The sequence below is a fragment of the Antedon mediterranea genome, chromosome 5 (genome assembly GCF_964355755.1).
Source record: "Antedon mediterranea chromosome 5, ecAntMedi1.1, whole genome shotgun sequence".
In the NCBI taxonomy this organism is placed as follows: domain Eukaryota; kingdom Metazoa; phylum Echinodermata; class Crinoidea; order Comatulida; family Antedonidae; genus Antedon; species Antedon mediterranea.
The window spans coordinates 31,606,434-31,621,979 of record NC_092674.1 but is presented as its reverse complement, the minus strand read 5'-3'; the positions used below and the strand labels follow the sequence as shown (position 1 = coordinate 31,621,979).

The 15,546-nt window shown below is 30.7% G+C and overlaps 1 protein-coding gene across 3 annotated transcripts in view; it reads right to left on the bottom strand.

Annotated features, from left to right (window-relative positions):
* Nucleotides 1-15,546, bottom strand: part of LOC140050516 (gamma-aminobutyric acid type B receptor subunit 2-like) — a 44,502-nt gene that overhangs the window by 4,873 nt on the left and 24,083 nt on the right. For all 3 annotated transcript variants that reach the window (XM_072095747.1, XM_072095749.1, XM_072095748.1), the window contains exons 4-12: nucleotides 9,247-9,417; nucleotides 8,422-8,526; nucleotides 6,848-6,913; nucleotides 3,825-4,013; nucleotides 3,286-3,540; nucleotides 2,674-2,734; nucleotides 2,492-2,584; nucleotides 2,096-2,243; nucleotides 1,502-1,634 (exon numbers count right to left, since the gene is read on the bottom strand). In XM_072095747.1, coding sequence (XP_071951848.1) covers nucleotides 1,502-1,634; nucleotides 2,096-2,243; nucleotides 2,492-2,584; nucleotides 2,674-2,734; nucleotides 3,286-3,540; nucleotides 3,825-4,013; nucleotides 6,848-6,913; nucleotides 8,422-8,526; nucleotides 9,247-9,417 — 1,221 coding nt within the window. The remainder of the gene's footprint in view (nucleotides 1-1,501; nucleotides 1,635-2,095; nucleotides 2,244-2,491; nucleotides 2,585-2,673; nucleotides 2,735-3,285; nucleotides 3,541-3,824; nucleotides 4,014-6,847; nucleotides 6,914-8,421; nucleotides 8,527-9,246; nucleotides 9,418-15,546) is intronic.

Sequence of the window (15,546 nt, the reverse complement as noted above, 5' to 3'; positions counted from 1 at the left end):
AACAAAATATCTTGCTATACAATGCTATGGTTATTTTTGCAAAGAGATACGATGGAAATATGTTTAAAGGTCGTCATGATATTTGATACGGTAGTCATTATTATTATTGACCGCGAATATGTTGTTTGCAGAAACTAATCCATACGAATTACCAAACCATCTTAGCCTGATTGTTTAGTTCCGAAATAGAAGCTTAATCGATCGCAAATAAATGCCTCATTATAACAATAGATGGGCAATGGAAATTAGCTAATTTCGTTGTTATTATCTCAATTGTTGTGTTTTTGAAAATTTAATTGCCACTCGAATTATGCATACAAACTATAATTTCTAAGAAAATTGTTTATTGAAGGTTTTGTATTGCAATGTTTTGTTTAGATATTAAAGGGCAACAAACAAACTCATTTCTTATTTATTGTATTGCAATGTATTGTTTAGATATTAAAGGGCAACAAACAAACTCATTTCTTATTTATTGTATTGCAATGTTTTGTTTAGATATTAAAGGGCAACAAACAAACTCATTTCTTATTTATTGTATTGCAATGTTTTGTTTAGATATTAAAGGGCAACAAACAAACTCATTTCTTATTTATTGTATTGCAATGTTTTGTTTAGATATTAAAGGGCAACAAACAAACTCATTTCTTATTTATTGTATTGCAATGTTTTGTTTAGATATTAAAGGGCAACAAACAAACTCATTTCTTGTTTATTGTATTGCAATGTTTTGTTTAGATATTAAAGGGCAAAAAACAAACTCATTTCTTTTTTGTTTAATACAAATCAATACACATTATTGGAAGTTTTGGAAATTTTGGTTCACTGACAGATGTTTCATGGTTAGCCTACTAAACCCCCGCATCATTTGACAATGTTTAACTGATAGGTCTCGGTATATTAGATCCATTATTTTTTTTCTAATACAATCATTGTATGTTTAACCTTTACAGCTTATGTTTATGTATTTTTTTAGTTGTTCCGTTATAATGGATTGGAAAAGTAGCTATTATTAAAAATTATAATTACACGTTGCGTGGTTCATTTTACAATACATATAGAATTATTTATTATGAAAACCATTATATCATTATTAGTACCAAGTAAGAATAACATCTTTAAAAAAAAAGTAACATACTCACTTAGCAGTATTAAAATAGTATGATGTATTATCATTTTAGAACCCATAGAAGTATTATGAACATCATTCCATTTTAGATAAATCAAACTAATTAAGGGCTTTTTGTTTACTGTACATCGTAGATTTGTTTCATTACCGACAACACGAGTGATGAGAGTCATTATATTTGCAGATTTTATTACCATGGTTACACGAGACGCAGTACTCAGTAAATTGGCTGTTCATATTTACAAAATCCAAAAATAGTAATGCAGGATTGGTGAGTTAACTAACAGGATATTTTGATAGTATGCCTAGTTAATCACTCATCAATAATCACTTAACAAGTATATTGGAGTTAAGTAGCTAATGTTGACTTACCGTGCATAATGGAACGAACGACGAAACCGGAACAATTTCGGTGTGAAGTCCTTGTAGTATTACAGAAAGGTACACCAGTATACATCCAACCACAATACAATTGTTTAAGTTTGGACTTGACATTTTAATTGATCTGCAAAAAATATATCTTAAATTTGGATTCATATTATGAAACTTATTTGTTTTATTCTTAGATTGATGAATATCAACAATTGTACTATACCGTATGGCAATTTAAAATAAGATCTTGTTTAGCCTCGAAACAGGATATCAATTGATTAAATTATACATTTTCATTTAATTTTTAATGCATTAATCATCAGCGTACAATTGTTAAAAACGTAGAATTTAAATCACAATAGATAAAAACAGCGTGCTAAATTACCCGTGTTATTTCTTGCATGGAATAATTGCAAATTTATTATTATTGTTAAAAAACAAACCAAACAACAAATCCATGTTAGTAGCGCAACAATTTTAATTAATTCAGTATATCATAAAATGTCAACAATATATCTTAAATTGAAGATCAAATGCGCCTTTAACAATACACCTGTATGTGTTTATGTTTTGGTATGTTATGGGATGACTTACTTATCATTACGAAAACGAATGTTGAAACCGAGAAATGCCAAAGCAACACTAATACCAACTCCATTGATGACGCTGATGACAATCAAAGCACTTGAAGACACGTGTAAAGGTTTCTCTACGTAAGTCAACTCATCAACGGGAATTCGACCTTTTGTCAGATCAAAAACAGATCAAAAATAGTATTACATTTTTAACAAAATAATGAAAATAAAACGAAAATTAATAATTAAAATCCGCGATCTAGTATTCTAAAAGAAAATATTTTGATCATTATCATTGATGTTACTACATTAAAAACACAACAACCCATAGAGTTTATTGGTATATTTAATCTTTCTACTTAACATCAATATTGATATTGTACATTCTCACGAAAGTTTTATAATGTGTTCGTACCTGGCCATTTTATTGGAGAACATCCTGGATAAGTAAAGTCTAGATAACCACCGTCTTCTGGAAAGAATAGCGCCACCGTCGCTAAGCCATCACCTGGTTAATATAATAATCGTGAATGTAATCACAGCTAGAATATATTTGTTATCACCGAAGTTTCATTATAATCATGTTATTAATATTACCTTGTTTTTGTCGAATTCTTGTTGTTCCTAATCGATCCGGTCCATCAAATCTAACAGTACCCTTTATGGTAATAAGAATAAATCAACATTAATAATGCAAATCTCTTTTGTGCATATGCGGGTATATGGACATGTGGACATGGGCACATTACAATCCATGTGGACATATGGACATAATGACGGAGGACATAGAGAAATGTGGACATAGATACATGTGTGGACATAGATACATGTGTGGACATAGATACATGTGTGGACATAGATACATGTGTGGACATAGATACATGTGTGGACATAGATACATGTGTGGACATAGATACATGTGTGGACATGAATAATACGTGGGTTTGGTTAAGCACATCTTTTGATGACAGTTTTTTAAACTTGCCCATTCAGAAAGTACTTTTCAAGTATAGTAGTTTATAGGTAAATCGGAGAATATAGGCATCCCACACATTGAATAGTAGAGCAATGAAAGTTGATTCTTCAGTAATTATCTCTAACAATAACATAAGCAGAGCCTCCTTTCGGCTCGAGGTTGTTCCACTCTTTGTAGTAATACAACATATTTCATATCATAACAAACACATATTAAGATAATTCTATAATTACCGAGACTCCATCGAAACTCTGTTTTGCCATTTCCTGCATCAGAATATGACGCACTTGCCTATTGTTTTTGTAGTTGAGCTTAGATAATAAATCGATCGTGTCTTCCTGACTTAATGATAGGTTTCGGCCAAGCACCGTGATTGTATTGCGCAGTGTTTGGTAGATAGTCCAAATCGCATCAAATGTCTGCGGTGCGTGTGGACTTATTGGACGGGTTGATCCATTAGAAAATAGTGTTTCAAATTCTGAAGGTTTCTGAAATGTATAAATTTTAAAAAAAGTGAATGTGTGACTATTATTTTGGTTACATACAGTACGTTGAATTCATTATTAGACATTGAACTACATGTTTTTTCCAAGTTTTGTTTCCATTGAATGAGAGAACACGTCTTCATATAATACCTTGTGGGCTTTATTTAAACAAATAAATCTTCCTCAATATCATAATGTAGAAAGAATATTAGATTGGACAATATCATTTTTATCTACACGTAATTTTTATAAACATAATTAGAATGATGACGTATACTGTGACTTACCAAACCTGAAACTGACGGTTTATCTTCAATCCCTAAATTCAAACTATCAATAAAAAATACATTATTCGTGGCCTGCATTAGTTCCTGCTGCGTACACTCTATATTGTCTGTTTCGCGCCACCATTCCTTGCTGTACCAGCCAATCAGAAGCCACACGTATTTGCTCTTGTGCATTCCGCGTCTGTATGCCTATACAAAAGAAAACACTTAAAATGTTGTATCCACTAAAATCATTGTTGGACCTTTTTCAACTGAGTACAGGCAAACCTTATGGGAGAAGAAATTTTCTATGGTATACGTTTGAGCGGCAATTTTCTCTATATTAACAAATATTATCACGCTGATTTCCTGATCATTTTAAAAGATGTTCATCTTGTTTATAAAGAAATTAATTATTGTATTTACTGTATTGGAAAATAAAACTGAAACCAGCAAATAATGTAGTTAGCATAATTAATGTTCGTTAGTATATCAAAACAGCATTGATTTTCTGCAGATGTGTGTGACTGCAGATTTTACAATACAAACATTGGTTTAACATTACAAAAACAGTTAAAGAAGATTTACATGTTATTATAAACCTCATGTTATCGACAACCGATCAGTTAATTGAAGAGATACGATGGTAACATGGTGGTAAAATATATAGTATAATCGGATATCAACAATGTGTTACACATTTTATGGATTACATACATTATAGTTATTAAAAGATCAGACAAAAATGACACTGTATAAAAACAAAATGCATAGTCCATGAATCATTATAAAAAAAAATCCGCTTCAAATCGTAATTATGTCGGGTAAAATGTTAAGAGATACACCAGACGGGTAAGGAGAAATGGCAATAACTATTTCCAATAATCGTGATTACATTCTATGCGGTCCACCAGCAAGGAGGTTCCGACCCAGCCAGGAACGTTTTTTGAATACTACAGTTCACAACTTGTTTAAGTAATAATTCCATATTTTATGTTGATTCAATTAAATAAAATGTATTAAAACGTTAATGACTATCAGAAATAATTTATTTTTGTCTCGTAAATGCGTTTACATAATTTTATATATTATTATGACTTCAAATGACATTTGAATTTGTTTTAATTATTCCAATGATAATTTCTACTAATAATACAGCCTCAAGTTTATATTATTTTAATTTAAAATAAGATTTATACTTTAAAATGTTTTAATTTCCTTTATACGATTCTCTTGATTGTTATAAGAAGGTCGATCGTAAGCACATTCTTACAAGAAATATGGTAGAATTATTATACTAACTGTAAGATAATTGTGTACTTTCCATTCAGGTTTAGAGTTAAGGTTCGAATCCTCTTTTTGCTGAGATGAGCTAATAACGATGTTTGCCCCTTATTGTGGGAAAACGAATTTCATAAACACTCATGGCTACGAGCTGGTGAAATTATGGTAGATATAACTGGATGTAGTTGTTAAGACTTTCATTCTATTCGAGATTTGGAATAAAATCTACTTTAAACTCTTGTAGTTGAGAATGGTTACAGTTGTTTAACGTCGTCATTACGTATAGGCAATAGCAAAACAGCTTTGAACTTGGTTATAGTCATCAGTCAAGTCAATACTTGGGGTAAACTGATCAATCATAATAATCTATTATGAAGCCGTAAAGTTATAAACGAACTTTTAACCTATAATAATTAAACAGTTTTAGACCTCTTGTTAGCATTATGTTTTGCATTTTACAAACGTGCGGAAATTTAAAGTGTTTTCAAAATTTATTTCAGCTGTTAACATTTATTTTTCCACGGGATATAAAAAGCTTATGATGCTTGTTAAAATGTAAAGTAAACGATTTTGTAAAAAGATTGGAAAATAGTTCTGATATGCATTTGCTATGAACCTGGTCTCTGGCATTGTTATTAAACCGTAATACTCAGCGTAAATTTAATAACATTATTGTAACATCCAAATCCCAGAAGTACTAATTATTTATACTCATGGGTGGGAAGCTGAATCATATAAGTACCGCAAAGGATTTATAGCATATGATGCCTCCAGTGATATTTCATCAGCTAAATGGATCCCCACTTGCTGTTATTAATAATTGATCAGCGTTATACGATCGAAACCAGTGATGTTTAATTCGTTGTAAATAGCCAAGGGAAATGCTGCTATAAATGGCTGTACTTTCATTCTCTAAACTCGGAATCTCTGAATTGGAGGGTGTGTAAGATATCTTTTTTTAGCACATGGCTTACTACTGCAGCATCTTTTAACTTAAACATAATGAAATAAACAATGCATAGTTAGATATTTGGCACTATGGGTTTTAAAATACTCCGTTTCATAAATCACTAAAATGTCTTGCTGTATTAGTTTGGTGATATTATGTTGAATATAGGGCTGCTGTTCGTGATGATGTTGATGATGACGATGATGCTATTGATGATGATGATGATGATGTTGATGATGACGTTGATGATGTTGATGATGATAAAGATGATGATGTTGGTGATGATGATGATGATGAAGACGATGATAATGTTGGTAATGATGTTGATGATGATATTGATGATGAAGATGATGATAATAATAATGATGATAAAGGAGATAAAGATGATGATGATGGGGATGATTATTATTATGATGATGTTGATGATGATAAAAGTGATAAAGATGATGATGATGGGGATGATTATTATTATGATGATGTTGATGATGATGATGATTATAATGATGATTATGATGATGATGATAGTGTGATAATGTAATCAGAATGAAAGTTAGGATGTAAGCCATCCAAATTAGCCATTTGAAAAAGTCCTTTATAAAAATAGAATACCTATTATTTGCTAACTGTTTTGATGTTATTGTTTTCCGTGTTTAATAACTTGAACGGAATGATGATGACAGAACTGTTCTGAGCGGCGCCGAACTAATCTAATATAATGGGTTTCTCCTTTTTTGTGTGGACAAACAATATTGTCATTTATTCTATTTTTTTATTGACAGCTACATAAATTATTAATGTAGAATATATTCACCTCACAGAACACCTTTCTTGCCTCTTTTTGACCAAACGTACCAATAATTATTCGACGATCTTGTTCCTGTCAAAAACAAAATTGAAATTTAAAATCACAAACTTTACTTACATTGCTATAGGCCTAAGAACAGACTATTAGTCTGTACTTAGGCCTATATTCTGTGTTTTTAATTCTTTTGATTTCCATGGATAATAATATGTTCTTTATTGATCTAATGTATTTTAATAAAAGAGGGCATGTTAAACTTTTAATTTAAAAAGACTGCCACGTCATATTTTTTTAAACATAATAGAATTTGATTCATTTTAATATGTGAGGTTAGTCTTTAAATGGCTTACGTTTTGCCTCTGAAATGTCTGTCTTGCAATATTACATTTATAAAAACATCACAATCTGTGTATAATATCAAAATCAGTACAAACTAATTAGTCCTGAGTACTTACAATAACATTATTATCGAGGCTAAATTGTGAAATCTATTACACTACACGGTAGTTGGTTAGAGCGAGTTACTATATTGAACGCAAGTGGATATTGAAGCTCGAGGCGTTAAAACGCACGTTTAGTGAGGAGAATGGGCCAAAGGTTAATTCTGTGTATATTTCGGTATGATCAACGAACTAGTTGAGATTGATCGTTTAAGACAAGTAACGGCATATTAAATATTCTATATAATAACTCAATTATAAATTCATCATTCTAACATACATGGTATTCGAAGTAGGCCTACATACTATTATAGATAAGGGAATCATAGCTGTATCTTTGTAACATCATCGCTGTTGAATAGATTTTAGTATAATTCAATTCCGTGCCATAGAATCGGTTCTCCAGTAATTTTAACTGTGTACCGATTTTATATATATTTTTTTATTGATTTCTTTGTATTTTCAAGATTATTGTTATTTTGTAGTTTCTAATGTTCTTGCTATTGCCAATTGTCTGTATATAGCAGTAACGAGTACACTAACTGGAATTACTTTCGAGTTCTGTATTGTTATTCAAACCTAGAGCTGTCGTTAATTTTTTCATGGTGATTTCCAGAGCAATTGAGTCACACGCTTATACAAACATTTGTTGTTGTTTAATTTCTCTTCAGCAAAGTGTTCATCAAAGCAAATGCAATAACATTGCTTCAAAACCTACAGTCACTTCACATTGACTATCAACCGTATTGATTAATTCTTCTTTCTCAAATTCTAATATCCGTTGACATAAGCATAATATTAGGAATATTATCTTAACTATAGTTTGTTTTAGAATGATAACATAGTTTTACTCTTAATCTTTGAAATCCGTTTGTCATTTTCTATAAAGTTTTTTTAGATTCACTTAAACGATATTGGTTTTGTTTTTCTGTACGCATTCCTTTTATTACGTTACAGATTTTTTTATCCTTGATTATTTTATTATCCTTGTTAAGACTTTATTTATTTACTACATGGCTGCTAACCATCTCTGTGGTATTAGATAAGCTTTCAATTCTTAAACACGATTCACTAAAAGCAACGAGTAACTAAGTCTCTTACCAGCTGATTCGGTAAGAAATGATGAGTTATGTTATTTCTAACCTTTATTTTGTCTAGTTCCGCACCTGGGTCATCCACAAATGATGCTTTTGTTGCAAATTCTACAACACCAGTTGACTCAATTAAGTTTATTATCTCTCTTGCAGCCTAAAAATAATGCATAGCTTTAATTGAATTAATAGAATTAATAGATTTAAACAGTTTGAATAATTTTATAAAATAAACAATAGCTCCAAACAAACTTTCTAATGACTTTTCCTATATTTCCATGTTATCCTAGTTTATACAGTTGTATACAGTACCTGTAAAAGTGTAGAGGACGTTTTCAGACAATTTACTATAATGCTGAAGTATTATTTAATATTTAACATAATTCAAAATGTACCCATAATTTTGGTCTTGGAATAATAAATAAGCTTTAAAATTCTATTCTGTAAATAATACTATGTTTTTGGTATTAGAATAAGTAGAATTTGTCAACTAAAAAAGATTGTGACAATTTCCATGCAGAGGAAAAATAATCTATATGAAGGCATCTCCTTTTAGTATGAGTAATAATGCATTAATTTTTTCTATTATTGTTTGACATAAAACTACACAAGGAATCATTTTTAGGAAATGGAATGTTATAATGTTTCACTTTCTTCATAAAAAAATTACTTGTCAATGGAAATTTCTTCTTCTGGCATCATATTTCTATTAAGTGCGTGATTGATGAATGCATAAGGAAACGGTTCGTTACTCTAAATCTGATAAATCGAAAACTCTTAATACACGTGTAGCCGGATAAACGGATCTTCTAGAAAATAAATATCCGTTCAATTTAATGCAAAGTTAGAAGAAGATGAACGAAATGAATTGACATACAAGTGAGTAAAATTCAATGTCGTATGTCAGGCTGGCAACTGTTGTCCAATTGAAGTGAACTAGTAAAGCTCCAAGCGCACTGCCTTGAGATGTGTCTGGAGAAACAGTTCTGAAAAACGTTGGGTAAAGTTCTCGTTTGGACAGGGCTACGGATGTAGAGGCATAGGATAACTGCAAGAAGAATGTAAAATACAATAGGTACATTTGTATATAATAAAATGGTATTGAAAATATCATAGTAGGCTTACTACGTCTCACTCTCATTTTTAGCTTTTGTATCCACATAATCTATTGACTTTTACATATTCTGGGTATCAGGTCTAATGTCAGATATTAAAATATTGTGAATAAAACATTGTATCGTGAGCATGAAGCAAGCGACAGAATCGTAATATGGCGGTTGTGACGGTATTCGGTTGTTTGTATTCAAAACAATATTGATGGTAATGTTGAAATTACTGTCGATTGACCAACAGTGAACCGTACTAAGAATTTCAATTTACTGGGGACAGAATTATACCTCATCTATCTAATTATCGGATGAGATACAATTAATTCGGATTACGTTGGTTAAAATTATAGTGGCTAAGAGGAGTTTGTAGCGTAAAGTGTACCTGGTAATGCCATACCGCGTTTAATCAAAATAGATATTTCGCACGTTTGTCGAATTACCAGTTACAGCTGTCAATCATGTTATAAAACTAAAACCATCATGTAATATACCATTTCAATCATGTTATAAACTAAAACCATCATGTAAAGTATACCATTTCAATCATGTTATAAACTAAAACCATCATGTAATATACCATTTCAATCATGTTATAAACTAAAACTATCATGTAATATACCATTTCAATCATATTATAAACTAAAACCATCATGTAATATACCATTTCAATCATGTTATAAACTAAAACTATTATACAGATATTGACTGCTTAGAGGTTAAATATAAGATTTGACATCCCCGAGGGAATGATATTAAGAGCCATTGTCTGTAAAAATCAAAGATTTGGTGGCAGATGTAAAACAATGGATTTCTCTCAAATTTTTACCATGAATAGACATTTCAATAAAAAGCATATCTACAACATTCATTTTAATTTTTAGCCTCCGTTGCCATGACAACGGTAAATTATCCAAATTTTGATGTTTTTGTCATTTTTCACAGATTTTCTATAGTGAAAAAGTACAAACTTGTATACTTATTTTAACCAAAAAATACTTACATTATACAGTTTTTGTTTATAGCAGTGTAAACAACATGTATTGAGTTCCATTTAATGTAGAAAAAAAATAAATTACAAAATGGAGTTTGGTTGATACCATTATTTTAAAAAGGGGTGTTTTTAAAAAATATTTTTTTTATAAAAGTATACCTCATAAATGTACCTATAACTTCCAAAGTGGTGTTTTTAAATCAATGAGGTTTTTTAATTTGATAGTCAATAGGTTTTTCAACAATAATCACAAAAAAAACACTGGGGTAAATTTCGTACATAGGTTTTGTGTTGCCAGGAAAATACGAAAAATGCAAAAAATATAACAAAATATCAACAAACAAAACACATGAAACACAATTTAAATATGGCTAATCCAATAATAAAATGTATATATGGCTTGTCATATTGCTACTAGAGTCATACGAATAGTTTAGATAAAATAGGAGAATGTGTTGCCAGGTTTATTTCAATTAATTGCCAGAAAAACAGTATTTTGCATTGAAATATTTAGTTGATGGAAAATAATGTTAAACTTGGAAATAATTGAGTCAATGGTTTTTATAAATTTTTAAATCTATTTTGTGTAAAGAGATACAGAAAGACCTCCCAAAAAATCTGACCTTGTAAATAGGTCATTTGAGGTCAAAAGGGGTCAGATTGTAAAACAGGACAGGTCCCCACTTTACTACAACTATTAATGTTTGATCAAAATTTACAAGATAGTTCATAACAATTCTCAACAATTTTCATATTTTACCTATAGTGTTACCTTAGCAACCATTTCTATGTGTAACTAAGGAAAGTAATTTTTAAAAAACGTAAAAAATGGCGTTTTTATAAATACAAAGAATTGATTGCATTTGTACATGTTTCTCAATTTTACTTCTACTGCATTCCATTAATGACAAACTTGACCTTGTAAATTCATTCATTTTGAGGTCAACATTTTACCATAGTAACTGTTTCTATGCGAAAATTTAAAAAAAATAAGGGGTTTTTCATAAATAAAAAACATTTTTTCTACATAGTTTTACATTTCTACTTTTTGCCAAATTTACTTTAAATACTGAATCCTAATAATCTCAGAAAGAAAGTCTTGACGAATCTGAATAAAGGTAAAAAAAAATGACCTTTAGTGTTATCTTAAACCTGTTTACGTAACAAATGATATTTTAAAAAAAAATTAAATATGGAGTTTCATGAAAAAATAAAAATTTTACATATTGAGGTCAAATGACATCAACATTTTACCTATAGTGTATTGTAGCAACTGTTTCTATACGTAACTAAGTACAATATTTTTAATATGGGGTTTCATGACTACAAACAATTGATTACATAGCTTTACTACCTTTTCCCAAATTTACTTATCTACTGAATCCCAGAAAATGTCTGACCTTGTGAAAAAAATTTTTTGGGTCAAGTTATGTCAAAATGTATTATTTATGTTATCTTAGAACCTGTTTCTATGCGTAACTAAGGATAATTGTTTTGTTAAATACAGTTGAACCTCCCGTAAGTGGCCACCCTCGGGACCTGGAAAAGTGGCCGCTTACGGGCGGTGACCCCTTACGGGAGGTTCTGCCGATAAAGGGCCAAAATCACTTATTATGGCTATATACGATATTCTTAACGAAACGAGCCTCTCAATTTTCCAGCTAATTGTAGGCATATTATTATTTATAATCAGGTGGTTTAGTATTTTTTAGCATTTTCAGACAAATTTTAAAAACTTTTATCATATGAAAAATGGTCGGTCAAAATCTGTGTAGTTTTCTCATCTCTTCACAGTAATGTTTTTAAAACCTCTTCAAAATAAAGCTAATATATAAAGAAATACAATAAACATGCACCTCTAATTCATAGGTCCATGCAATAAGTATCACATTTTTCGATTGGCCGCTTACAAAAAATCTCATTTTTAGTATAAAAAGGTGCTCGCAGCTGCTTACGGTAAGCACCAAATGCACTAATTAGATAGGAAGAACAAACAGGCTTTTCAAAGTGCGTCCGTTAAGGGAGGTGGCCGCTGTAAATAAAATATGGGGTTTTCATGAATAAAAATAATCACAGAAGAAAGTGCTTACGAATATGACCTTGTGAAACGGTAATTTGAAAATGCAAATAAGGCATGCCTGCTAATAATCTACAAATTTAAATTTGTATGAGATAAATATGCAAAATCTAAAGAATATCTCATTTTTAGTTACCATAGTAACTGTTGCTATGCATAACTAAGGGAAATTAAATAATTATCAGATAATTATTAATTAATAATTATTACTGAATCCAACCATCACAGTAAAAAAAATATAGAATTTAAAACCAATATTTAATAATAAAGTGTGATATTTTACATGCTGACCTTAAATGAAATGAAATTTCAAATCAGGGCTTCAATATTTGTTATGTAGCATTAACATACCTGAGTATATCATTGACTTTTGATTGGTTCTATTTTGGGGAGGGGAAAGTGGTGGATCCAGGACTTTTAAATAGTTAGGTGGTTGAAGGCGAGGGTCTAAAAACTTAACTATATGTCCTATCTTTTGCATTGCAATTTTTAACTTGGGGTGGGTGGGGGCTTGGAGAAAAGGGGGAGGTGGTTGGATGGAGGAGTTTGAATCCGTCTATTCATTGGGGCGATAGTAGCGGCAGTGTGGGTGGTGCTTGAATGCATGCATTTGACACTCTATAGTGGATGATCGACCAAAGTGTTGCAGTTTATCTTTTTGTGGTTATAGTCGGGGTGGGGGTGGGGAGGGGTGGTAGTCGAAAGTGGTGGTGGATGGGCATATGGGATCTGCTTAGGTTAGCAAATAAAAGAAGTAAACAAATGAAAGAGGAGCTTCAAAATAAGAGAGGAGTAATCTGTAGCAAAGATTAAAATTCACAACGATCTGATAATTTATTCAAATTTCCAGAGGATATAACATATAAAATGACATTAAAACTGGGAATTACAGAATCTATAATTAAAAATTAATTTTTTTTCTCACAACACAACTAGAACTATATAAAACATTAAGAATTTTTCTGACCAATGAGTTTCAAATCAAATAATCAAAGAAAATAAAATGTTTTTACTAATATACCATGTTTTTTTTAATATAAAAATGCCTATGTTTCTCGCAACACTGCTTGTAGATTTTAAATTTACCCCAGTATTTTATTTTAGAAATCAATTATTAAACATTAGAACTACCTATTTGTAATAAATCAGCTAAAAAAATACACCACTTTAGGCGTTATGGTGAAGTAAAGTTTAGTTGCATTGAACAATTTAAAAAAACACCCCTTTTTAAATAAATGGTATCTCCCAAAGTATGAAATAAAAAAAAATAAAAAAATTTGAAACAGGTACACAATGCATTGTTATTATGCATACACTAATTATTTTTTATAATTAAATGAACAACACAAAAATATCGCTCATCAAAGTAGTGCCAATATCCATTTTAAAAAACCTTAAAAAAGGACAAAATTTGTCAAAAACACAAATTTGGCCGTTGCCATGGAAATATACGTTTGAAATAAAAAATACTTCATATTTGATTTCTCTCAACACATATATAGCCATGTGCAAAATTTGAAAGAAATCCATTTTTTTGAGTCTGCCACTTTTTTTGATATTTCTTTGATTCTTACAGACAATGGCTCTTAAGTTCGAGGGAATATATATTTCCCGAAGCGCCAGCTGAGGGAAATATATATTCCCCGAGAACTTAATATCATTCCCGAGGGGATGTCAAATCTTATATTTAACCGATATAAAAGGCAATATCTGTTATATTATATAGCCAAGAACAAGTCTGCTGGGTTGGGTGAAGCTAGGCTAGGCCTCCTATAGTATTTGTATTGTATTTAAACAAGCCTGCCTAGACACCTTACCTTGCGAAGAATAATATACAGATAATTACTAATTAATGATTCCTTGGCAATAAAATATTCACTTAGGCCTAGGTCGTTTAAATTAACAGAAGAATTTCCATCAATAAGCCTATTAAAAATAATAATATTATAATCAGGTAGGCCGAATAAACAATTCGTCTTCTTCTCGATCTTCGAGGAGCCGAATCACCGGATGTTCAGCGCGTACTACTTACTAGGTTACTACCGTGAGTATTGACCAATCACAAACGGTGTTTCATCACATTTAGGGTGGACTTATAACAAATGAGGGCGCTATGTATGCATAGTTTAAATAGTTTAGAAGATTAATTTCTTCAAGCAACTTCCGTGGCGCAACGGTTGAAGCGTTGTCTTGCGATGGAGTGACAATTCCACCCGAGTTCAAGATCGAGTTGATGACTTTTGTTTATTTATCGAAAATTACACAGTCAATATCATCGTACTCGAGAATCTATATGTTTAATGACAGGGGACACGATAATTACGCGAAAATTACACAGTCAATATCATCGTTCTCGAGGATATATACGATTTACGATCCTCGCAGCGGTAGTCATGTGATGCAGTTTCAACCAATCACGTTAGCGTATTTACATAGGCTATGTAATATCATGTAATATACCATTTCAATCATGTTATAAACTAAAACCATCATGTAATATACCATTTCAATCATGTTATAAACTAAAACTATCATGTAATATACCATTTCAATCATGTTATCAAACTAAAACCATCATGTAATATACCATTTCAATCATGTTATCAAACTAAAACTATCATGTAATATACCATTTCAATCATGTTATCAAACTAAAACCATCATGTAATATACCATTTCGAGTTTCATAAACCAGAGTTATGGCAATAATGTTAATCCGAAGTACTTGGTTTAATATAATTGTAATTAAATGTTCTTAAAAATAAAACTGTCAGTATTTTTTTTAAATGCTGTTACTACTGCTGAAAATCTTGAAGTAGCATTAATTTCACTTGATTGTGATAACGTGTAATAAGTAATATCTGGAATTATTTTTAGTTTGAAACAGTGGTCACAATAGATGATAATTTCTGTTTTTAAATTGTTTGGAATAAGAAACTGATTGCGTTTCTATTTGTTTCATAGATTTACTACTATTTTAAATCAATCAACTGCACGTTC